At 43.0% G+C, this 26,177-nt stretch overlaps 1 protein-coding gene across 9 annotated transcripts in view; it reads left to right on the top strand.

Moving 5' to 3' along the window:
* sdk2a (sidekick cell adhesion molecule 2a) overlaps positions 1–23,411 on the top strand; it is an 88,080-nt gene extending 64,669 nt beyond the window's left edge. For 2 of the 9 annotated variants that reach the window (XM_034089162.1, XM_034089161.1), the window contains exons 16-45: positions 726–866; positions 1,215–1,396; positions 4,486–4,601; positions 4,798–4,993; positions 5,093–5,191; positions 5,306–5,497; positions 5,671–5,792; positions 5,946–6,055; positions 6,217–6,367; positions 7,770–8,007; positions 8,101–8,216; positions 8,382–8,571; positions 8,819–8,917; positions 9,067–9,261; positions 9,466–9,667; positions 10,206–10,309; positions 10,585–10,655; positions 10,745–10,880; positions 11,113–11,169; positions 11,543–11,644; positions 11,754–11,869; positions 11,989–12,175; positions 13,658–13,795; positions 14,435–14,617; positions 14,726–14,851; positions 14,938–15,102; positions 15,194–15,334; positions 16,435–16,603; positions 18,905–19,034; positions 21,505–23,411. In XM_034089162.1, coding sequence (XP_033945053.1) covers positions 726–866; positions 1,215–1,396; positions 4,486–4,601; positions 4,798–4,993; positions 5,093–5,191; positions 5,306–5,497; positions 5,671–5,792; positions 5,946–6,055; positions 6,217–6,367; positions 7,770–8,007; positions 8,101–8,216; positions 8,382–8,571; positions 8,819–8,917; positions 9,067–9,261; positions 9,466–9,667; positions 10,206–10,309; positions 10,585–10,655; positions 10,745–10,880; positions 11,113–11,169; positions 11,543–11,644; positions 11,754–11,869; positions 11,989–12,175; positions 13,658–13,795; positions 14,435–14,617; positions 14,726–14,851; positions 14,938–15,102; positions 15,194–15,334; positions 16,435–16,603; positions 18,905–19,034; positions 21,505–21,915 — 4,585 coding nt within the window. In that variant the 3' untranslated portion in view covers positions 21,916–23,411. Of the gene's footprint in view, positions 1–725; positions 867–1,214; positions 1,397–4,485; positions 4,602–4,797; positions 4,994–5,092; positions 5,192–5,305; positions 5,498–5,670; positions 5,793–5,945; positions 6,056–6,216; positions 6,368–7,769; positions 8,008–8,100; positions 8,217–8,381; positions 8,572–8,818; positions 8,918–9,066; positions 9,262–9,465; positions 9,668–10,205; positions 10,310–10,584; positions 10,656–10,744; positions 10,881–11,112; positions 11,170–11,542; positions 11,645–11,753; positions 11,870–11,988; positions 12,176–13,657; positions 13,796–14,434; positions 14,618–14,725; positions 14,852–14,937; positions 15,103–15,193; positions 15,335–16,434; positions 16,604–18,871; positions 19,035–21,473 lie in introns of all 9 variants that reach the window. The other 7 variants (XM_034089158.1, XM_034089157.1, XM_034089164.1 and 4 more) reach the window with 6 other exon arrangements.
* Positions 23,412–26,177: the final 2,766 nt, after the last annotated feature.

Genomic DNA, 26,177 nt, shown 5'->3' with positions numbered 1-26,177 from the left:
CCTCATAATGGTTCACCTAAACAAACCGCTGTCTGACCTTGTACGCATGAACACAACCAATTTGCTGATTTTATATCTGCATTACTCATAACCATCACTACCCTCTCCCTCATAGCAATCACTACATTCTCCCTCATAACCATCACTCCCCTCCACTCTCCTCATTCACACAGCTGAGGTCCTGTGTGAATGTACCCAGACAAATGTGCACCACAGGAGGTAGACTGAGCATCAGTGAGGGTGGAGGGCTTTTCTAAGGCGTCTTTTGGGCACACCTCTTTGATCCTAAACACTCTGCTTCCTCTCCTCCAGAGCAGCTCTCCGGTGTACTGGGGAGAAATCAAGATGTCATCTTAAATTGGCTTAGGGGAAAAGTCTGCCTGAGTCTCTCTTTCTTGTTCTTTTATATCTTTCTTTCACTCGCACTGTCTCTCTCTTGTGCTGCTCCATTTTCACCAAGGCCTCTTTGATCCTTGTCATGCAGTAGCAAGATGTCCCTCTGCAGACAGTATTCTAGAGAATGTGTTGGACAAAGACATAGACATACTCATCCCAACTTTCCTTTAAGGTTTTCCTAAAAAAATACAGTAAGCGGGCTTTGCTATGATTTGATGCCTATGATGAAATGGGATGGAAATATGCAGAAACTCATGATAATGAATGCTTGGTTTCACTCTGTCTCTTCTTTCACCTCCCTTTTACTATTTCACTTTTTGCTGCTGCAGACTAACTCTTCCCGAAGAGCCTCCCAGCGCCCCCCCTCAGACAGTCATCGCAAGTGGTCGCACCAATCAGTCCATCATGATCCAATGGCAGCCCCCCCCGGAGAGCCATCAGAATGGGCCACTCCAGGGCTACATCATCAGGTAAGACGACCATGACAGCCTGCATTATTTCTTCCCAGAGATAGGTGCCCGTCAGGGCCAGTGCCATTCAGATGTGATAATAACTGTTATGTCAGCTCCTTTTCTTCCTCTCCATTTCACTTTATTCATGCTCACCGCTGCAGTAGAGTAATTGGTGCCAATTAAATACCTTCCCTTCCATTCATTCGTTGTCACCTCTCATTTTGTAATGATTTTAAAACTTTTCTGCCTGGCTTCTCCTCCATTACTCTCCCTCCCGCTCTTTTTCCAAGAAACTGCTTTCTAATAGATTTATACTTCTGTTTTTCCTTCCTCGCTGTGTCTAACAATTACTCCTTGTGCTACCAGGTATTGTTTGTCGGGGCTTCCAGTTGATTGTCAAATGAAAAACATCACCAACTCAGACCAGACCAGTCTGCTCCTGGAGGAACTCATCATCTGGACCAACTATGAGATTGAGGTGGCGGCCTATAACGGAGCAGGCCGAGGCACCTACAGCCACAGAGTCACTGAATGGACACTGCAAGGGGGTGAGGGCACCACATAATACCACACTGCATAAAAGGAGGCCTGGCAGAAAGCATTAGGTTACACATTTAAAAATAAAAATCCTGCAGCTTATTTGCTATAAGTACCACAGGCTTTATTTAGTCCTACAAATGTCATTTGGCAGCCTCATCATATTAGTCCCTTGGCTAATGTTAAAGGTGGGGAAGGTAAGTTTCATAAACCGGCTCGAGTGCACTAAAATTTGAAAGTACACAGCCGAAAAGAATCCGCCCCTTCCTTCAGACTTCCTTACAGAGCACCTCCTCCAACACACATGAACGCCCAATGACGGCACGAGATACATTTGTGCGTGCACGAGATGGAAGGCTGACAGACAGGGCGGCAATCCAATCCGTTTAGCCGGATCGTGCTTTTTACAGTATTACGGCTTCCACAGATGACATTTTTTTATGGATTTTTTGTCAAAGCACTTAAGATATTCATTGCTATCGGGATGTTAAGAGCATCCCATGGAATATAACAAAAAGTGTATCTCGAGCCGGTTTCTGAAACTTACCTACCCCACCTTTAAGCCTGCGACATACAACTTCCGACTGATGGTTAATCCAATCATGTGAATTTAACGATCAAATTAAGACCAGTATGGCCATATTTTCTCCGCAGCACACTTTAAAAACCACCTTTGGTTACCTTGAAAAGGTGATTCTCACACATTGTCAAGGAGAGTACAGCAGTTTTAACTAATCCTCAATCGGTCTCAATCAGCAGTACAGACTCAATCAGCAGTACAGACTTACCTCAGCACTGCTTATTGGTTTGTATCATGTTCACTTCTGCTTCAAAAGAGCCTTTTTTATTTAAGCCAAGCTTTTACTTTAGTCTTTATTTTCAGAACCCTTTCATCTTGTAGATATTTTGTATTGCATCACCTTTTTTGGAGTGGTGTGAAAAGAAATCATTCATTTTGAACACCTGGAGACATTTTGAACACCTGGAGATGTCGTCATTTAATTCATTCTGCACAGACATTACCAGGTGATGATCCGGATTGTGACATACCTTTCGATGTTCCAAAGTAAGCTGCCTCGGTTGAGTTATTTTCTCATTCTTCATGTTGAGTAGTATAATTAGAACACACATTGTGAACTTTCCCCGGTGTCATACTGCTAGAGATCTCCGTCGCGCCCAATGATTTTAGCACCTTATGTTCCTCGCCTCCCCCTGCCTGTTCAAGATATTTAGAGGATGAAAGTCACATTTGTCACTGTAACGTGTATCAAGCCAAATCCAAGATTATCTTTGGCATGTAAAACTGAGGCTTTTTGAGAAATATAGCCAAAGTAGGCTATAGTTAATGCATCAGCGTGTTGGAAGGTTAATCCATTCATTACAAGAAGATTGAATAATGCTCTCTTTACTGTCTTTCCTGAAAAGTCAATTCATAGATTACACTTCAAGTTCAAATTCCTGCTGCTAGACTTAAACAAACACAAGGAAGAGGATATCACTTTTGGTTTGGTTGAGCTGAGCTGGCTCTCAGTTTGATTTTAAATTCCTTTAACTTGTATATAAAGCTTTGAAAGGCTTAACACAATCACATATCTCTGCATTCCTGTCATGTTAAATCCACTCCATAGAGAGAGAGAGCCTCTACCCCAGACTCACTAGATATTCTCAAGAGCACTCGTAAGAAAATTGGGAAATCTGTTCCACTCCACTTACAGAGAGTGAATCGGCAGATATTTGTATTTCATTAGTTTAACAGCTGTTTGTGATGCTGTGTCTGTAACACTGGTTTCCAGGTTAATGTATGTCGATAGCTGTTTGTCATGAGCAAGTCTAACATACCTTACAGAGGCAAAGCAATGAGCAACAGAAAGACAGAAAAGCAGAAGCATAAATTATTTCTCGTTATTACTTGAACGCAGCAGGTCTCAACCATACAGTCTATGGTCTCAACCCACAACCCTCATTAAAACACACACAAACATATTCTGTCTATCTAGGTTGTTAGTATAATTGTGTTGCAAAATCGTTGCTTTTGAGTTGCTTTCTCTGGTCTTTTCTTACGGTTTATTTGTTCATCCCTATACATGCTGCTGTAGTAGAGTATTAATTGTTTACTCTAGTTAATTTATGTTATGTGCTGGGAATATTTGTTTGTTTGTTTGTTTGTGGGCGTTCAAATATGGCTTCAATGTATGCTAGTTTCGTTCTCGCTGGATGATTAGAGCAAGGCCGTAACCATGGAGTCAACATTGGAGGGGACCAAACATTTAATTTTAATTTTGTTATATCAGTTAGGCTATATATTGGGGGGGGGGACATTTTGAGTGTATCTGAATATTGGGGGGGATGTGTGTGTCCCTAATGTATATGGTAAATTCGGCCTTGGATTAGAGCATACTTCAATTGCTTTAGTAATTATGGATTTTACCTGGCACACATTATTGTTAAAACTTTGGAAACTTCTGCATACTCTGAGTGATGACTGATCAATCGGAGTAAAAGTAGAATAAATGAGCTGTTCCCAATTAGAGTCTGGTGAATCGGCATTCAAAATGTACTGTATTAGTCAGAAAAAACTATCCTTTGAAATATATAAATAATAATTTCATCATCCAAGTCAACGTCAGTGAAAAACGACAGTGAACAAGGCACTTATGTTGTTTTGCTCTGCTCTCATTAATTGGCTGTTTCCATCATTCGCTCCATTAAAAGCTCGAGAGCGGATCACGATGTGCATTTAAATACACATGAAGGGAATCAAATTATGGCATGGAGATATGAGGAGCAATACTGGCCAATCAGCTTCATTAATAAGTGACTCGCTGAGGCTTACATCAGAATCACTTGCTCACTTCAGACTGCTGCAGGGTTCCCCTGGAAGCGGCCTGAGGCAAGTGCTCTCACACCCTGTTTGATTGGCATGTTCTACCTTCCCCCAACAGGGCCAAAATAAAAAAAACAGGCTAGTCTGACAGTTCCTCTTGGAAAAAGTGGTTTCCTTCCCTATTGTTTTCCTTCACTATCTCATCACTATTCTCTCTTCTTCCCCATCTATTTCTCCCCTCTATGTCTTTCTGTTTTCTTTCATACTCTGGATCAGTGCCCACCGTACCACCAGGAAATGTACAAGTCGAGGCTGTCAACTCCACCACGGTGCGTTTTACCTGGAGTGCCCCAAGCCCACAGTTTATCAATGGAATCAACCAGGGATACAAGGTGAGCAGCCCCTTTCTGTCAACTGGTGCACTCTAGTGGTCAGAGCTAGTTTGAAAGCTCTATATGTTCATGAATCACAGGCTTCAAATATGTCAACATTATTTATTCGACTTTTTACTTTATAAGTTGGTTCATACATGTTGATGCCACCAGTCGTGTGCCACAATATTAACACCCTGTCCCGTATCATTTCCAGCTTTTGGCGTGGGAACTCACTCGTTCAAATGAGGTCAGTGTGATGACGGCCCGGCCCAACTTCCAGGACAGTGTTCATGTTGGTCACATCTCTGGCCTGAAAAAGTACACAGAATACTACACCTCGGTATTGTGCTTCACTACCCCTGGAGACGGCCCGCGCAGCCCACCTCAGCGCACACGCACCCATGAGGACAGTAAGTTCTCCCATTCAGGACATTATATAGTATCTGCAGATAATTGCATGTCAGGCTGTTGTTTGGTTCATTTACCGTCTGTTTTTATCTCTTTTACAGCCCCTGGCGCTGTGGGACACCTTAGTTTCACTGATATCTTGGACACCTCACTAAAAGTCAGCTGGAAGGAGCCTCAGGAGAAAAATGGAGTTCTCACAGGTATCCATTAAAGATAACTATGTAACGTAAACGTGTCTTCTCGGCTTCTTCCTATTTATGTCACAGAGCTGTGAACACTGTGTAACACTGTTTGGGATTGGCCTCTTTTTCCAGGCTACCGTATCTCCTGGGAGGAGTTCAACAGGACTAATACTCGAGTGACCCATTATCTACCCAACCTAACTCAGGAGTACAAGGTGACAGGGCTCACTGCCCTCACCACTTACACCATCCAGGTAGCAGCCATGACCGCCAAGGGCCAGGGCCAGCTCTCCGCCTCCACTATTTCCTCCGGTGTACCACCAGGTGACAAATAACTAAACAAACTATTTGACTTTCAGCTGACATTGCATCTATACTTCAAGTATCCAATTAAAGGGCTTCAACCAGTTAACTGTGAGGCAACTGATTTTTACTCACCGATGGCTAAAAACTCTGAAATGTAGTTTAATCTGTGTTTCCTCTTTATTCTTCCACAGAGTTGCCCGGTCCTCCAACTAACCTAGCCATCTCAAACATCGGCCCTCGCTCCGTCACCATACAGTTCAAACCTGGTTATGATGGCAAGACGTCCATCTCCCGTTGGCATGTTGAAGCCCAGGTGAGATTCGTACTGTATCTATTTTAACACAATGACAGCGGTCTGTTATTTCAGTTTGATGTCTTCATGTTGCCACGCATGTTATACGATGCCATTGCATTATTTTAATGAGTTATGCTGCTGATATCACCCTCTTCTCTCTGTGCATTACAGATTGGCATAATAGGAGAGAATGAAGAGTGGCTGGTGGTTCATCAGCTGACTAATGAACCCGATGCTAGATCACTGGAAGTTCTGGACTTGAACCCCTATACGTTCTACAGGTGAGCACACACACAAGTTTCCTTTTGGGCATTTTTAAAGTTCCATCTAATCCAGTTTTAAATAATAAATCTAATCGTTTTTTCAATATCACCAGCAAATCTTGATAAAACACCAATCTTTAGATTATTTATTCACCGTCAGCTGGTTTCTCTTACCCCAGGTTCCGAATGCGTCAGGTAAACATTGTGGGCGTCAGTCCTCCCAGTCAGCCCTCCAGGAAGATTGAGACCCTGCAGGCCGCCCCCGACATCGCCCCCGCTAATGTCACCCTGCGGACAGCCAGTGAGACCAGCCTGTGGCTTCGCTGGGTGGTAAGTTGTAACAAGTCATTGTTCAGTGGGCCTGATGCACTTTGTATGAAGTTACTGGAGTTATATAAGATTATTATTAGATTTAGATATGAATTTCTTGACTGTTTCTGTTCAGACTACGCTCAATTATGTATGCCTTTGCATGCACAAAAGCTATTTGAAAAATGTCTATCATATTTTGTTCTCTCGTTGCTGGGAAATCATGTTGGGCTGAATGGACAAAATGCCCTTGGGATATTAATTGGATACAACATTGATAAGATAAGCTTTGTCAAATCAGATTTTGGAAATTTCATTTTTCCCATTTAAATTCCAAAACATGTTTTTCTTATATATTAAAAAGTTTGACATTAGGTGAAGACTTTCCCTTTGACAGTTGGCTTTACATCATCTGCCTGACAAGCATCTCTCGTCTGAGAATCTCGATTTAATTTTGGCACGTTTTCACTATTGTGTACTCTATCAATTTATTCTTGTACTCTCTGGGTTGTGATCTGATGAATACACTTAAAGGCACTAATAATGTTTTTGGAAAGCTGCACGCACTGTGTCCTTGACTATTGCTGCTTCCTGCGTCAGCATTTGGCCAATGTATTCTTCGCTACATCTGTCCATTATCATCACTGTGCCAGAGCCTGAGCAGCGCCAGGCAGTGAGAGACGGATGCAAAATGCTCCAGCAGCTCATGAAGGATTAGAAAGAGAGCATGTCACCTGGATTTAACAGCAGATGGGTGTCAGCTGTGTGATATGACACTTCAAAAGAATGACAGAACTTAATGATTGCAAGCATATTATAGAGTGTGTGTGTGTTAAAGTGTGTATGCCACATCATGTTATTAGAAGTTTAAAAAGAAGACCATGTTATTTCCAAGAACACCATCACTTTTATATAAATAGCCCCAGTGCATATTTAGGTTGGTTTCTGCTAAATCATGTGCATGTGTCAACACATACTGCATAACAAACAAGAAGGTCTAGTTTTACACTCCTGCTGGCTGAGTGACTTTTAAAAGGATTATGAACACCCTGAAATCACATATAAATTCAATATTAATGATATACTCAAACCTGTACCTATTCACTTCAAGGCCTTTATTGCCAGCTCTATATTAGAATTACATTATTATTGATTCAACCGGTTTAGTGAATGTGCTTTTTTTTAAGACAATGCAGTATTACTATATTTTTTAAACCACTAAGTGCAGTAAGTGCCAAGAGGGTTTAGCTTCTCTTTCTATATTACTTCTCATCATTCCTGACAACGGCTCTTAGCTGTTGTAAAATAAGTGTGAAGTACGGCCTCTCACGACTTACTGATTCATTATGCAGTCAGTTATAATTTAATTTACAACGGTCTTGCTTGAACTGTGGGAATAAAGACACAAAAAAAATCCTCCTAGCCTCTTCCGGAGTGGGAGTACAATGGGAATCCAGATCTCGTTGGCTACCGGGTCCAGTACTCTAAAGCCGGGTCTAAAGGGGGAGTTCTCTCCCACGTCATCATGGACCGGCTGGAGAGGGAGTTCACTATCGAGGACCTGGAGGAGTGGATGGAGTACGAGGTCAGAGTTCAGGCCATCAATGGCATCGGCTCTGGGCCCTGGAGCCACCCAGTCCACGGCAGGACGCGGGAATCTGGTGAGGAAGGAAATATATGCTTACACATGACACACACATACGAGCACATGTGCTTGATCTGTGCTAAGCTTAGTCCTTTACCTTTGACTGTAGTACCCTCCAGTGGCCCCACCAACGTGTCGGCTTTCGCCACCACCTCCAGCAGCATCCTGGTGCGGTGGGGGGAAGTCCCAGAGACAGACCGTAATGGACTCATTCTGGGGTACAAGGTCAGCAGTCAACAACATTCATCTGAATTATATTTCAGACCAATATGTAATCAGAGCATCAATATTTAGCAAAGTTAAGTTGGAACTAGAGTAAAACAAATATCTTCCTGTTCCTCATCACCTGAATAAATCCTCTAACTGTCTGAAACTCCCTGTGTATTTCAGGTGGTGTATAAGGAGAAGGACTCAGACACAGCTCCCAATTTCTGGGAGGTGGAGGGCAACACCACTCACAGTGTCCAGCTGAGCACCCTGGGAAAATACGTCCTGTTTGAGATCCAGGTGCTAGCCTTCACACGGATAGGAGACGGAAGGAGCAGCTCGCCGTCCATCTTAGAACGGACCCTGGATGATGGTAAACACAACCACCCTACCAGCCTATTTGATCTTGTTGGTGACAAAAACAAAAAGACTAATGTATCACTCTGCTTATAATTTCATTATTTGCTAATCACATAATGAATATTGTATTTAAATGTAGCCTAAATCACAAATGTGATAGGACTTGATGATTTTCCTTTAACTTACTTATTTAATCAGTAGAATTGTCACATCTAATACTCTTGCCTGATTTGTCACTTGGGTAATGTTGCGTGTGATAGTCCCTGGCCCTCCAGTTGGCATTCTCTTCCCAGAAGTCAGAACCTCCTCAGTCAGGCTCATCTGGCAGCCTCCTGCACAGCCCAACGGCATTATCCTGGGTGAGTCTGCAGCACACAGACTTTCACATATGAGCTTAGAGGGAAGCTATATTGCTTGTCTGCTATTCCATTTCTGTGCAGCCAATTTATTTTATTTGCTCAATTGTCCTTCCTGCATGACTTTATATTGATATGATTTCGTCCTTCAGCCTATCAGATCACATACAGAAGAAACTCTTCGAGTAGTAGCGCTGCCACAGTAGACGTGCTGAGCCCCAGCGCGCGGCAGTACACAGCGTCCGGACTGAAACCAGAAGCCGTTTATGTATACCGTCTCACCGCTCAGACACGAAAGGGTTGGGGTGAGGCCGCTGAAGCTCTGGTGGTCACAACAGAGAAGAGAGGTATGTGAAAAATACTAAAGCTATTTGAATGAATCGCCTCGAAATATTAAGGATTTTTTGACTTTGGGTAGTATAAATAACTTATCTAGAGTCGGTGTATTACTACAGTAGATGGCAGTCAGACAGTTTTAGAAATTGACTATGAATAAGTAACTCACTATCCCTTTAAGTTTTAAAGTGATCATGAATGTGTGTGCCCTTCAGCACGACCCCAACCCACAAGCCGTCCCGTAGTGCCTCAAGAGGAAGTGCAGGCTCGCAGAGTACTGTTGTCATGGGAACCTGGCAGCGACGGACTTTCCCCGGTTCGCTACTACACAGTTCAGTACAGAGAGCTGCCCGACAGCAACTGGACTGTCCACTCTGCATCAGTCAGCCACGAGACAAACTCATACATAGTCGACAGGTTAGTCCACTTATATTCCCCCTCAGCATCAGCCATTTGTATTTCTCAGTCAGAATAAAGAAAGGCAGAACATGCTGTACATGATGCACACACAGGCAAGGCAAGGCAAGGAAAGTTTATTTATATAGCACTTTTCAACACAAGGCAATTCAAAGTGCTTTACAAAAAATGAAAGACATTAAGAAAATGGCATTTAAAATCAGTCATTAAAAAGAAAAGCTAATAAAATAAATATTAAAAGAAAAAATACATGGATAAAAGTTACAGTGCAGTCTAAGATATGAATAGTTCAATTAAAAGCAGCGACAAAATAAAAGTCTTCAGCCTGGATTTAAAAGTAGTCAGAGTTGCAGCGGACCTGCAGGTTTCTGGGAGTTTGTTCCAGATGTTTGGAGCATAATAACTGAACGCTGCTTTACCATGTTTAGTTCTGACTCTGGGACAGAAAGCTGAGCAGTCCCTGAAGACTTGAGAGATCTGGATGGTTCATAATTTAGCAGGACCATACCACCATACCACTCTTTTTCTTTCTCTTAAGGTTAAAGCCTTTCACTTCATACCAGTTCCGTGTGAAAGCCACCAATGACATTGGAGACAGTGAATACAGCCAGGAGAGTGAGGCCATCACTACACTACAGGATGGTAAGATCTGAAGACTGGCCCGATCATGCAGCACATTCATTAGTTTTCGACTTTCTGTTCGGTTGTGCAAAAACACTTTTATATTTGAATGAACATGACTTTACATCAGTGTTTTGACTTTGGATTTTCACAGAAAATGCTTTACGTCAACACTGCGTGTGTTTACTCTCAAGCTGTTCTCCAGCAGACTGTTTGAATTATATATCACTCTGCTCAGCTGTGTTGATTTGCTAACACAAAATTCTCTTTTTTTTCCACCCTTATTTTTTTTGTAGCCCCAGATAAACCCCCAACGATCCTGTCTGTTACACCTCACACCACCACGTCCGTACTTGTTCGTTGGCAGGTATGCAGTTGAATTGGCACTGTGTTTTGAGAATGGATCAATGTTTGAACGTTTTGGTTACTAAGCAAGCAGACCTCTTCTCTTTGCAGCCTCCTACTGAGGATCATATAAACGGAGTCCTGTTGGGCTTCAGAGTCAGGTTCCGGGAGTTACACTATGACCGGATACGCAGCTTCACTGTCCGCACTGTTAACAGTCCTTCTGCCAAATGGGCTGATCTCGCTGGTGAGTTCACTTTTTCCCTGCTTATCCATCAATTACCGCTGCTTAAATACTAAAAGTTGTGCCACCTGGAGTCTCAAATGCACTCAATATTACATCCAAGTATTGATTTAATGTTATCATTCAGGCCTGTGGTGTGTTTAGACGTACAGTATAAGTCATCTAATATTGCTACCCAATCCTGTGATCTACCCTAGTTTTTCTCAAAAACTCCCATCCTCTATCCAAACTCTAGCTCCTTACAGCATCAGGAACTTAAGTGAATCCTCGCTCACCCAATATGAACTGGATAGTAAGTCTTTATGTATTTCTTCCATCATTCTCCATCTGCTTGTGTGTCATCACTGCCTTTTTTCCCGTACTCCCACTCAGCTGTATCCGCTAAGGGGCGGCTGCTGATCCTCTCCAAGCTGCCCTCTCATTATATCAGTGTGTTTTCTTTCTTTTAATTTAATGACATATTTTCCATTTGTCCTCACAACAACCCCATCTTTTCAACACTTTGCCGTACAACCCCCCCCCCTCCCCCCTTTGGGGGGAATTTGAGATGTTGTCTTGCCACAGGCTTCACTAAGACTGTGTCTCTCTCTAGAGTAACTTCTTTTTTTATTATTTTATGTTAACTCTTACATTAAAAAGCTGCAATGGGTTCGTTTTTCTTTCAGATCTGAGTAAACACAAGCGCTACGAGATCCGTCTCAGTGTGTATAACGCTGTGGGGGAGGGTCCCAGCAGTTCACCGCAAGAAGTGTTTGTTGGAGAAGCCGGTATGTTTCATCTCTCACCGTGTGTGCTAATTAACTTTTAATCTGTATTTCTTGAACCAAGTCATAGAACATATCAAATAAATATGTTTTACACTTTGCTCCATTCTAGTCCCAACATCCCCTTCACAAAATGTGGTGATCCAGTCCTCAACAGCCACACAGCTGGATGTCACATGGGACCCTCCTCCTCTGGATACTCAGAATGGGGACATACAGGGTTACAAGGTATCGATAACTTGTCTTTTTCTCCTGTGTTACTGCAAAATCAGCCAAAGTTACATCATGCCCGTTTCATTTTTTATATTTTCCCCCGAAAAATTCTGAATTCTTCTTTTTGTTTGTAGATCTATTTCTGGGAGTTTCAGCTTCAGAATGAGACGGAGCGCCTGCGTACGCTGTTCCTGCCGGAGCTCGGGGTGAAGCTTAAAAACCTGACAGGTTACACCACCTACATGATCAGTGTGGCAGCCTTCAATGCTGCAGGGGATGGGCCCCGATCCCTGCCCACCAGAGGGCGCACTCAGCAAGCAGGTGAGCCGCAATAAATCCAGATGTGGTTGAGGAGATTACATTGATTGTTCAAAAAGCAAATGCAATTTTTCATGCAGCTAAGACCTGATGCCAACACCAAGTGTCATATCACTGCTCTTTATATCGTTCAAAGCGTCTGCCTTTCCACTGCCTGTCTAACTCTGTCGTCTGCACAATCATACTCCTTCTCAGCGTTTAACCGTATTGTATATGCTGCTCAAGTAATTGTGTGGAGTAGAATCTCAAGGTCGGTTTTCTTCTTTAGTCACAAAGTGTGCCTACAAAAGGAAAGATAATGAGTGCTTTATTTTTGAGTCACTGTGTTACACATAACTGCAAACTGGAATAAGGTTACAGAAAGCAAGACCCACTCACCCAAAACTAAGAGTTTAGTTTGTTCCTGTGAGATATAGCATAAGAGATCAGCTTCTTCTTGGCCCCTTTATCCAGGACAAGCCACGAGGGTGGAAGCCTAATGACAGCGGAGGAGCAATGAATACAGAGTGCGGGGGACACATGTAGATTAGTTTTTTGGCAGCAACTGCACAAAGACGTCTGTGTTTACCAGCCAGTGAGAGTCCCTGCTCTGCGGTTTCAGCACAAAAATGGTTCACAGTATACATTTCTCTTGTCTTTCCCGCCCCCTTGAAGGCTGTGACATTGGCGAGGGGTACAAAGTGCTGAGAACTTTAAAAACACACGCAGGAATTTTGGCTCCCTGCGCCACAGGGTACTGGGAAGTGAGCCAACACAAGCTTTTGTGAATTATATGCAGAATTGTGCCGAAGTCCTGCCTCTTAGCTTGATGTGGGTTGGTTCAGCAGGCACAATTCTCACAGCTCCCTTTCAAGGTCGCAGAATGATTGTGCACTCTTGTTGACTTTTAGTTACTCATTTGCTAAAATAGCAATACGCTTTATTTCTTTTCTTGGATTTATCTGAACTGGTTGCCACAGTACCTGTTTTTACAGACACCAAACATAATGTTATTCTTGATCTGACAAAGAACAATGGACAATAAAATCCCCCCCATTTTTGATCTCATAGTATTTCAGTGTATTGTCAGCTAGCACGACAGGATTTGTTTTCTGTATCAGATTCCTGCTGCAGACTTTTTTCTGCTGTTGAATTTCCCTGTTGTACTTGCCAACATCTACTTTTGTCGCGAGTGTAATTTACCCAAATGGCATGACAGTTTGAAGCAAACAGGAAAGTAACTCCTATTGAAAATGAACAAAATGCGTCTTGACATCCACTAAGGAGGACTGTCAAGATTCAATGACATAAAGATTCCAAATTCTTATTTATCTATGACAGTTTATGCGCCATTCACATCATTTTAACACTGAAAATGTACAAATATTATCATTAATATATTCTCTAAAGTGGCATATTCAGCAGTTTGAGAGCTGTGTATGCAGTGTTTTGTCTCTGCACTGTGAATTGATCCAACTGTCATCACCTCCCTTTCGACATCAAAAGCACCGAGTGTTCCCAGCTTCATCCACTTCAGTGAGTTGACCACCACTTCGGTCAACGTGTCCTGGGGAGAGCCCAAACAGGCCAACGGCATCATCGAAGGCTACCGGCTGGTTTATGAACCCTGCACTCCAGTGGATGGTGAGAAACTCTGCCTGTAGCCTAATAACTCTGCCCGTCTCGACATCCCTCTGCTGGCTTTCTCAGACTGTGATTTACCGCCTCTTGCCTAGTTACCATATTCGTTTTAACTCACGCTGCTTAAACTCATGCTCTAATCTGTTGCAGGTGAGTGCAGGCCCTGCAGTAACATATAGTATATATATATATGGCATGGGTGATAAAATAAGTTGGAATTATCTGGTGAGACTATGCACAGCTTCCTCTCTCGCTGAAAGAAACATGGCTAACAGCTGGCTATGTGTGGTTGCCTGGACCAGATTGTCAAGTAATTGGGAGCAGAGGTGGAATGCTGAGCTGAGGCCGCTGCGGTCCATCGGCTATCCGCTAATGGACCCAGAGCAAACCGAACATTGTAGTTAAGACAGGGAATATCAATTGGTCTATTATAAAAAAGGTCCCGGTGTCTCTTCCTATCAGGATATCTAGAAAGCTGCTGGATAATAAACCTTTTTCTGATATTCATGCAAATATATGCATGTCTCTGATAGTCTGTGAGTCCGGTGTACAGTTGTGAATGTGTCTTGTTTGTTTGCAAAATGCTATGCTATTTGTCGCTTGTAGAACGCAGTATCTAGAGTCTTAGTGTTTCCTGTACAGACTCCTCTCCTCGCACTCCAGGTGTCAGTAAGATTGTGACAGTAGATGTGAAGGGCAGCGCTCCCTTGTGGATGAAGATCAAAGACCTTGCCGATGGCGTCACGTATAACTATCGCATCCGGGCCAAAACACTCACTTATGGCCCGGAGGTGGAGGCCAACATCACGACTGGACCTGGAGAAGGTGGGACTCTCTAAATGAGACATATCTGCCCATAATATGTTTTGAGCGCTTGCTTCTCTCTCATGTATCCCATTTTTTCTAACAATCCACCACTTTTGTCTTCCCAAGGAGCCCCAGGCCCTCCAGGAGAACCCTTTATTTCTCGGTATGGCACCGCCCTCACCTTGCATTGGACCAGTGGGGATCAGGGCCATGCACCAATCACACGTTACGTCATTGAGGCCAGACCCTCCGGTGAGCCACATACATTAAAAACGGTCTGCTGTTCCAACAGCTCAACTCCAGTTCCTTTTTCATATCATTTCTTATCTTGCTTTTAGATGAAGGATTGTGGGATATCCTTATCAAAGACATCCCTAAGGAAGTGACATCCTACACTCTTAACCTGGATATGCTGCGAGAAGGGGTCACCTATGACTTTCGAGTAATTGCAGTCAACGACTATGGCTACGGATCACCCAGTGCCCCCTCCCCCTCTATATCAGGTATTTAAATCAGAACAATAATCCCAAAACGTGTTAACATAACAACACTTATTGATTGTATACTTATTAATCATTCGTATTCTGTATTCAGCCCAGAAAGTGTCTCCGTTCTATGAGGAGTGGTGGTTCTTGGTGGTGATCGCCCTGGTGGGCCTCATCTTCATCCTCCTCCTTGTTTTCATCCTCGTCATCCGAGGCCAGAGTAAAAAATACACGAAAAAAACGGATTCAGGTAGGAAATGTGCTGTTCACGTCTTTGTTGTTCTGCCTGCTTCTTTAACCTAAGCTATTGACTGGAATGTGTCTAACCCTTAGACAGCTCAGCTGAGAATTACATTTTAACGATTGCACATCCATAGTCTATTATAGAGAATGGGACTGAAGGCTCAGACAATTAGATGAATTACCAAGGTTTTCTTAACATTGTTTGTCTGACAGGGGAAAGATGGGAGTAAAGGTTACCGGTAAAACAGCTGACATAGGCAGGTGAATAAACATTATTGTTCATGTTTAACTGCACAAGGATCAATATTGAGATAAATGGCTTGGCAGCGGGCTAATGCTCAGGTCATTAGTCAGACTGAGAGTAATTACATAACTACAGCACTAGGCTCTCCCAACACTGCATCAAGGAGCCCATTTTCATGATTTTGAATTACCCCAGGCGACATTGCTGCTCCTATAAACTGTTTATCAGAGTTGAAACACAAAAACACATTGGGAAGGTTAATCAATTATACAGGTAGTAGACTTATTGTTAACACTTCACATTATGGTTGGCAAATCACAGTGAGGGCACCCGGGGATAATCGGTCACATGCTGCATGAAGCTGCTCGTAATGATGAGGGGAGAGATGGGAAGGCGAGACATTTGGGGGGGAAAGAGAAGGGTCCGGTCAAGCCTTCCTAAAGCCTCGTACCAGAGACGTTTAAGCTCAGTCAGCATTTAGCATGGTGGCCAGGGTTACCAGGGTCAGTAAACGGGGCTTGGCGAGACCAGTTCAGACAAGCACCACGTTTGTGCGGGACACAAAGAGGGCTTCTTAACCCCTAAACCCCTCCCCAATTTTCTCAGCCATGAAGCTCATCTGTTTGTTTTAATAGAGGCCATGACTTGACACTGGGTTGACCGACTGTCAAAAGGCACAAGTCAATTGTGTTGTGCATGTTAACGAGGAGGATGTGTTGAATACAATGTAAAAACGATGTGCAGTAGTTGAAGCATTACCAATAGTTTAGTTGGCTTAATTTTGTACTTAAATAATCTTGAAGAATGATTGTATTTTTGACTGAAGATCACAAATCACTCATTTAACTCCACAACCCACACAGTGTCGTCCTCATACCCCTGTCCAGGCAACCACTCCAACTGCACCGCTCTGCCTCTGACCCACGGAGAGATGGTGCGTCTGGACGAGGGGCGCTTCCCCACCCTGGAGCTCAACAACAGACGCCTCTCTGTGAAGAACTCCTTTTGCCGCAAGAACGGCATCTACACACGGTCAGTCACTGGAAATGAACCGTGATGCTCAGCGGTTGCATCCGTTTCCTGCGTGCAATGTTCCACAACTTTCACATGTTGTTAGCTAAGTTTCGCCGGAGTTTTGTCTGCCAATGCAGTCTTACATAAGTGTTATTTGTGATACAGGCAGCAATCGATATTGTGGTTATATAGTGAGTTACCTCACGATAATCTGCCTGTCTAGAAAGAACAAACCGCGCCTCAAGGAGCCCAGCTGCTGAGCCGGCTTCTGATCCCCTAGTTGACATTCAGTGGTTGTGTGAAGCACACATTTATAAGGGGACAGCACAATAACAGCTAATTAGCATTCATGAGCTTCTGCATTGCTCTTTGTCTGTCCATCACAGCTTTAGACAAAGAGTCCTTATGGGTCAAAGCCGTCCATTTTCTTCTGGCCCCCAGCCCAGAGTTTCTCTTGCAGTGCTGTGAGAACACAACACAAAGTACAACACGTTGGTATGAGAACATGTCCTTCTATCCGACAGCAGGACTTTGGCAGGCTGTCTCTTTGGTAATGTTTAGGTAAATATTAGATAAGAGGAATTTCACAAACTCTGCTGCATTGAGGCAAAGGGAATGTGTAGCACATAATTGGTGACTGGGTGGATGGTCACGTGTTGGGTTGGGGGATGTGGGAGTCCAGAGTCTGCTTCCTGTCAAAGCCAAAAAAGAAAAATATGTTGGTTTTCTCACATTATGATGGAATGTGCAAGAAGGGGCGCTCTAAAGGCAGGGGAATCTGTGCTTTTTTTTTTACTTGACCAACAAGCCCAAGAAGGGGATCAAAGAGTCTTGAGTTTCTACATCTCTTTTGAAGAGCTCCAATATGCTACCGTACTCTCTGCTAATGATCTGTGGACTGAGGAGGAAGAGTGGGAGGGCTCCCTGCGGGATATTTGAAAGGATGAGGGAAAGACGGATGAATTAGACAGATAAGGCAATGGTAGAAATACAGTGCTCCTAAATAATTCATAGCTCACTTGCAGCATTTTGGAGTGTGATCACTGGCAAGATCCATGGCCCCTCCCTTACACTCACATGGCCGGATGTCTCACTCGTCTGACTCCCAAGTAGATGTTTTTTTTGTTTGTTCACAGTCCGCCCCCTCATGTCATCCTCTTTAACCCAGAGGAGATGTCTCTGTTGTGTCAACCCTTTCATGGCCGTTGTCATGTTGTGTCTTCCTAAGCTTCCTGTTGTTGGCATTCCCAGTGATTTAGCTCCCGCTTATATCTCAGAACATATTTAATTTTTTTTGAGAGGTCGTCAAGGTTGTCTGCTGTTTTCATTACCCTTTCACGAATAGAAGCTCAGTGGAACATAACACTTGACATCACAGTGGAGTGAGTGTGTCTTTTCTGCTCCCACACACACGGCTTTCCATTTCAGATCATTTAAACGTGTACTTTCATGCCATTCCTACTTTATATAATTCTTCAGTCTATTTCAGAAAACCAACTGAGCAATCTCTTTCCCTAATGCTGTGTTAGCCTGAGATATATACTGAGCCCACTGATGTGGCTCAGTGATGTAGGGGTCCAGTGTCTGCCCTCTGATCATTCAATTCAATCCCAGCAGACCAGCAACAATCATTACAGCAGAAGAAGAAAAATAATTGCCTGCACAGATGTTTCTTACTGCTTCACTTTATGGACTTAATGACTGGAGATAAAAGAAACCAGGAGGAGTCCTTTACTTGACCTGCCCTCATAAAAAAACTCAGGGCAATGCAGCTTTTCTGCAAGAGGTCTTAATCTCTGACTGTACAGCAATTCAGCTATAATCACCACAAAGAATCCTTTCATGAAGATGCTCATATGTTTTCATAAAGGATCCTGTTTGTGCATCTCATGATGGTTGTGGTGAGCTGAAGTCATGCAGAACTCAGCCCAAATGCCTCTCTGACACTTTGCCACGACCAGAAGGAAATGGAATAGAATAGAACCAATTATAATATCCACCCCGCGTTGTGTAACAGTGGCTTTCAGGAATGCAGAAGTAACCCATTCTGTGTTGGTCTGAACCAAGATATCATTTTCATAATCAATGAGTCTGTGCTGAATGTCTGCATGTTGGTCCCACTGAATTCCCCAGGGGATGTGAAGCTTCTTTAAAACTATTTTGCAGACTAACATAAATCATCCCAGTTAAATGAATGACATGTGTTTTAAGTTAAGCCATTTGACTTTCCCATAGGGACATTTGTCTTCAGTTCTCTCTCTCAGTTGTGCTTTCTGTCTCTCACAGATACTCTCTGTCTCATTCTTTCTATTGGTCCAGGTCTCCACCAAGACCCAGCCCTGGAAGCCTGCACTACTCAGATGAGGATGTCAGCACTAAGTACAATGACCTGATCCCTGCAGAGAGCAGCAGTCTGACCGAGAAGCCCTCTGAGATATCTGACTCTCAGGTAAGCACTGTGACCCTGGATTACAGCCCATGTCCACTTCTTGTCTGGAATAGGAAATGTTTTTAAATGACAAAGTTAAATTCAACTGTTTGAATTTTAAATCGAAGTGACCAAACCCTCCAGGGTCATAACCTTTCCAAACTCAAAAAAGTACTTTTCTTATTTAATGTGCTACTTTTGTCCCATTCAAGTTCCATCTTAGGCTGCGGCCACACGAGGACGAAAACGGCTAAACGCATAGGATTAACGCAAACGCAATCACAAACAAGCTTCCGTCCACACGCAACAGTTATCCGGATAGTGTCTGTCCACACGAGACCGCTCCGTTTAGCTCCAACCGCTGGAGAAGCTGCAGTACATATGCCGGAGCCTGTACGTGGCGCTGTAACTTCCTCCACAAAAGCAGCGAAGAAGCATGGTTGTCATGGTTGCCCTTCTGTTTATTCTCCGCGGTGGGGGCCGAGGGAACCGGGCAGCGTTTTTCGTCAGTCAACGTGTATGAAAGTTTAAATCTTCCGGACAAAATTATAAAAGTGCCGGTCAAAGGTCTTCTTTGTTATTTATTGAGCTTTAAAACAAATGAATAACGACTCTATATATTATAATAATAAAATACACGGAGCCTCTCTTTTTCCTCCCTCTCTTCGGACAGCGTCAGTGTCTGTCTCATGCAGCAGCTGATCCAGTAATGAGTGACCCGGCCGACAGTAAAAAATAAACATATTTATAACTAGTTTAGGGAGTTTGAGAGGTGATTAAAATAGCTAAGGGTGATGATCTGACTTGAAGTGTGTGTTTTGCTGCAGCGGGAGGAGCTGCAGGTGAGCAGAGCTGCGTGTCTCCGTCCTGTCAGATTAGACTTCACTCGCGTTTAGGTCCATATCGAGAGAAAGATAAACAATCTGAATTCAGGGTGCAGTTTACTTTGACGCGGGGGTGAGCAGCAGAGATGGGGAGAGGCGGGGCTATTGCCTCATCATTATTGCTGTAGATGTTGCACAAACAACTGTAGCATGGTCAATATCGTCCGGAGCACGATAGCAACTCTACGATCCGCCATTGTTGTTGTTGGTGGCGAAACACTTCAGCAATGGTGCGGGGTAAGCGGAGGGGACCAGAAGAGGTGGGGCTATTGCGCAATCACTATCAGTGATCTGAAAATGTTCGGATAGGGCGTACAGACGGAGCCGTTTGACCCCCCAGTGAGTGGCGTATGCCTTTCTATCCACCTTGGGACCCGTTATCGTTTCCTCAGTCGTTTAGTGCCGTATTCGGTCGTCCTCGTGTGGCCGAACGGTCTATATGACACTAAACAGTAACGTAAACGACCGAATTCGTCCTCGTGTGGCCGCAGCCTCAGTTATAACCTCCAATCTTTTTTGATATAATCACTGTTTTTCTAGATGCTAGATGACTAATTATTAGGCATAATTTCTGCAAATCATCAGCAACACATTAGCCTCAGGTTGATAACCTCGAAAATTAAATATCCTCCGTTAGTCATGGCTGAGATATTTGGATCTGCCTTTTAATACTTATTTCTGCCATGGGAAGGAAGTACAAGCCCAATTCTCATGTGTCTTGACATCTCGTCACAACTAATTAATTTCCCTAACAGGAAATGCTGTATTAATCTGGGCTTCTGGCTCTCAGCTTATCATGTGATGATCCGAAAAGCTCAGTGTGTTTGTGTGTGTGTTGAAATAGGGAGGTCCAGTGAAAGGACAGGGGGGGGGGGGGGTTAGAAGTGATGATGCTAAGCCAGAGAAGCCGATAGCAGCAGATTGTGAACATCTGTCGGCCCACACCCCTGTGTCTCCCTAGCCAATTTATCTGGTACCTGCACAGTCAAAACATTGTTCACCCCGGTTTGAACAAACACTGCTCTCCTGGGAGACACAAACTACTGTTATTCTTTTCCTGCACAAAGCCTCCCGCTGTTTACCTGCCACTTGTGCAAATAAATGGTGCTTTAACATCTGTTAAGCTGCAGTATCTCACTCGAGCAGTAGATGGGCAGGCACTTGTCAGGCACACACATTTACCAAGTCTGACAAGTTTGCTGTGAGATTAAGTTGCTCTTTTTTCTGTTTAACCATTTGTGTTCTCTGCAAGGTCAGTGTGCTGCAACAGTGACAGAATTCTCCCACACAAACAGTTTGTAACTAACAACACTGTAAACATTGTCTCTGTCCAATTCCAGGACACTCTTGTGTACGCTTATCACTTCTGTGCTCCTCAGGGGTGTGGGTGATCATTAGGGTTACACATGCATTGATAGATTTCCAGTTGTCTCTCAGTAGATATATTGTGCTCTGTCATGGCCCAGTAGTGTGCAGTCTGAGAGTTTGGCTGCTGTATTAGAATTAGCTTTGATTTGAGAGCATATAAATGTAGCTGTGTTTGTAGTAAACGGAGCAAACAGTTTAATAATTTCAGTCTTATACTGTTTTCTCTGATTGGCTCACAGGGCAGTGACAGCGAATATGAGATGGATCAAAGCCGGCAGAAGACCCACTCTTTTGTCAACCACTACATCAGCGACCCCACCTACTACAACTCATGGCGACGACAGCCGAAGGGCGTCTCTCGTCCGCCAGCATACGGCTACTCCCAGCCCGAGCCCCTCGTCGAGCATGAGTCACGACAGCATCCACCCCCCGTGCCCCCGCTGCCACCTCTCCTCCCCCCGAGCGCCCCCTCCCCACAGCCCCAGTGCCAGGGCCAGGGCACTCTGTTCAGGTCTAATGGTAGCCGGACTCCCACCCCCTCCCTGCTGTCCTCCGACCCCCCCAGCCAGCACAGCACCCTCTACCGGCCCCCCAGCAGCCTGGGCTGTGCCGCTCAGCCACCTACCGCGGGCTTCTCCTCTTTTGTTTGACACACAGCTCTCACTCCAATAACAACAAGACCTTGAGGACGAGTCTTTGATTTTGTTGTTGTTGGTTTGTTTGTATTTTGCTCTTTTTCTCTCTTTTTTCTGTCTATTTGGCAGAGTTGTTGCTCAATATTACGCATTGCAGGCATCTTGAATAGCGTTTTCTCCTCTGTGAAGAGTGTGTGTATGATTGTGTGTAGCGCGTGTGATTGGTAAGTCCATGTGATATGTATTTTATGAAAGACAATCATTTGAAAGTGTTTATGCCTTGCTTAAGTACATTCATGTGAAGGGTCAACCATGTAAACAAGGGAGAACAGAACCCGAGGTTCTGAAAAAAGTAAAAACCTTGTTTTAAAAACACTGTATTAATGTTTAATATGAGAGCTTTATAGAAAAAGAACCACCTTAGCACCATATAGAATATGGATCACTTTGTTTGCTGAGACTGGTCAGTGGAAACACCGACTCTGATGGAGTATTATCATGTTTGGACAAAGAATGAGCTGATAGTGAGAAATGGACTCTGACTTTGGAGAGAAGCACTAGCGGTCACTGTGGCCCTCTGACCCTCACTGCCTGATCATTGTTGGAACTGCATTATGTGTTTATTATGTGTACATGTCTTATATTGTTTACCAGATATTTATATCATTCAGCTTCAAGCTAAACATTTTCCGAACACCACTAGTGACAATGTTATGAATCACATTAAAGCATCGTGGCACCTTTATAGTAGTCTGGGGAATGTGTTGATTGTGTTCCAGTACTCTTGTCATTAGATATACAAGCTAAGACAACATTCTTAATGTGCATCAGATTGTTTTTAAGTTATCAAAGAATATGTCTGAGGACCAAAAGCACAAATCTTGTTGGTTCAAAAGATTGTATCACCATGAAACATTTTGGTATAGAAGTGCAAGAATAACCATCAGATTACTGACACATATGGAACTGTGACCAAACTGAAAACACTGATTTTGTTTTAACGTGTTTTCTTGACAAAATGACAAAAAATAAGACAACATGAAACTTACAGACAGTAAACATTCAAAGTAAAAAAGCTGAAATGATGTATTTGTTAATAAGGCTGGAGAAGAGGGCAGCTTTAGGATATATTGGTTTATTTAAGAAACTTTATTTAATAATTGACAGCAACTATTGTACATGAAATGTATCACAAAGGATCCTGGTGTGAAATAATGTGTCCTCAACATGTTACAGTGTAATATGCCATTACTATGATGACTGAAAATGTGTTTTATGCTGACTGTATACATATGTTATGATGGGATGTTTTCTACAACTCTTTTGAATATGGTGGTTTACAAAAGTTGAATGGGACATTGCTGTGCCGGAGGTGGACCCTTAGTGTATAAAGTTAGAAAGTCGCTCCAAAACACCATCTGTCAAATATCCAATGTGAACATCACTGTATGCATCATGAAGGGACATTATGGACCTATTCATGATAGTTCTAAATAAATTATTCTATTTTGTAACGGCTTTTTCTTTATGGCTCATCTGAATATTTGATAATGTAATGCCATGTTATAGAGAATAATATGTACTGGTAAATAAGGCAGGTGACTTCTGACATTGCTGCTGACAACTATTTAAGAGCTGTTTGCATGGTCTGGAAGTCAAAGTGATTAAAGATGACACATGATCCTACAGAGCTGAAATGACCTGATTCTCTCAGCCACAACAGAGACATAATTAGGATGCATAAGAGCACGATTTACAGGGAAGAATTTGAAGAAGAACCTGATCCGGTGCAAGCATGCTGAAAAGCTGGGGGAGGGTTGGAGTGTGCGCCTGGGTAATCTCCTTATTTCAGGCTGGAAAACATTGATCTTAAGCAAAGCAAAGGACGCTGGAACAGAGGGTTTTAAGGGAGAGGGTTCCCTAACCAGAGGGTTTTAAGGGAAAATAGAAAGTCAAGTCAAGGATACAGTTTGATAGCGTTGGGAATTTTTTTATTTACCCTCACCGAAAAAAAAGAGCCAAAGAATGACAACATAAATCCCATTACTAGATTGTTAAATGTGCAAAAGTGTATGGAAAATGTATGCAAATTGCTTAACTTCTGTATTATTGAGTGGCATCACAATGATGTAAATCTTAGGTTTTCTCAGACGTATTCCCCAGCAAGAAATCAGGAACTCGTGTATTTTTTATAGCCCAACTTGTTTCTTCAATAAAACTAAAGCTCAGTTTTAAAAACTAAATATAACATTGCTTTGTACCAGTTTGAATAATTCTGTTTTGTAACTTTAAATGATGGTAATTATTCACACTCAATGCTACTCAATTCACTGTGAAGAGGCACACAGAATAATCTTCTGTTCATACACAAAGATGCACAGACAAGGCGTCACATCAACAAATCTGTTACATTTTTACATTTCAGTTCAGTATCTCCTCATGGGAGCGATTTACACAGTGCGTCCTCATTCTGACGACGCTTGTTGGAGTTAATCAGAGCACAATTGCGACACAGCTAACTCAGCCTGACTGCTGTTTTCAAAATGAGGACAAAATCATGATGTATGATGGGAAAAGAAATGGGATGTCATAGCTTCTAAAAAGTTTAAGAAGTGCTCTGATATTATGGCATTACATGCACAAGTCACATATCGCTTAGTATGCAGTCAGTATAGGCTTCTTCACGAAAGTCGGGACAGTAAATGAAATGGAGATCATGCATCGTAATCCATTTTGTGAGCATGGGTTGACAATAGGTGTCCCCACTGCCCTCTTCAAGGCACTGGCAGAATTGTGATGTTCATGTTTAACTAACCAGCCGTCTCTGGACCTTTGCCATGGTATTTGTCCATAATAAATTGCCACCGCCACCCAAAATGTCATGGGCGGGGTTACAATGCAAAAAGGTTAAAGGACTTGGTCTTTGCTCTCTGATATGCTTTATAGTCTTAACGCTGCAGCATTTTACACTCTCTGCTGTGAAATAACAAAACTAAAAAGATAGACGATGGATCCCCTACACTGCAGAAAGAAATTGTTCAATCAAGCAGCTCCTTGTCTAATCCTCTGGCATCAACAGCCAGACCACATCCACAGACTGCTGGCTTTGGAAATGATTGCCAAACTGATAGTCCTGGAAAGTTAAAAGGGCATGTACAATCTGGGAGGAACGTAAACATCAATAGGCCAGACAGCTAAAGATTACCCTGAATGTCCAAAGTCCCTCAACTTTGAAAAGACTTTCGGAAAGACTAAACATCAGCATCAGACACATACGTATCAATGGATGAGGCAACGGCTGTTACTCCATTGCAAACACCCTCTCCTGAACCGAGCTGTCAAAGCGTACAGTGCAATACACAAAGCTGCAACAAAAGAAAACTGTAGCCGTATTGCTCATGCAGCAACACCTGCATGCAGACTTGATTTTTCCTCTGCAGAAGTTCAGATTCCTTCCATGCTGTGTTTATTTCCAACTTTCTTGCATTGAAGAAATAAATGATCATGTGCTAAATGAATGTGTTCACCCATAACAGCAGTATCAAGGCTTTGGGGGGGGGGGGAATATATATATATATATATATACTGTATAATATACTGTATATATACATATATAGACCAGCTGTATGTGCAGTAAAAGTAGGCTTTTGTTTTTTTCTGATTACCTTTCTTGCCAGATTCAATAACCAGATTTGGAGATCGAGTGACAGAGCCCTCTTATGGGGAAACATATTAAATAAAATAAATGTTTAATGATCATTTGAGTGGATGTCAGCCAAAAAAGTAGTTAAAGTGATTCATTTTATGTCGTGGCTATGTCAACTAATAGTTGAATGCAGCTTGTCATGGACAAAAGGCCATTGCAGTCTCTCATCCTAAAGAGTCCGGTTCTCCCATCAGCTGGTGGGACAGACCACACTGGGAACTTAGCCAAAGGCAGGAAATAACTTTTGAATGTGGGTTATTGACACTCTACATGCAGATATTTTCGGGAACAGCATGAACTGTTATGTAAAACTAGAAGAAAAAATATATAGTCCTTCTAACTGTGTATGGGAGAAGTGTGACTTTTGCCCTTAGATAATTATCAACCATGCACACATTCCTTTCTCTTGAGCTCAGGGTGAGTATGCACATCCTTGGGGTGTTCCTCGGCTGCTTCCCAGTCATTACCATTGCAAAAATACAAATTAGCGGTCACTGACGGAGAGCAGCTGATCAACCTGGAATACACTATAGGTCAAACAAATGGGTCAATCACTCAAAACAGCCTTCAG

This window comes from Pseudochaenichthys georgianus, chromosome 8, assembly GCF_902827115.2.
Source record: "Pseudochaenichthys georgianus chromosome 8, fPseGeo1.2, whole genome shotgun sequence".
Classification (NCBI taxonomy): Eukaryota; Metazoa; Chordata; class Actinopteri; order Perciformes; family Channichthyidae; genus Pseudochaenichthys; species Pseudochaenichthys georgianus.
The sequence above is the reverse complement of the archived record's forward strand: the minus strand, read 5'-3'. Positions and strand labels throughout refer to the sequence as shown.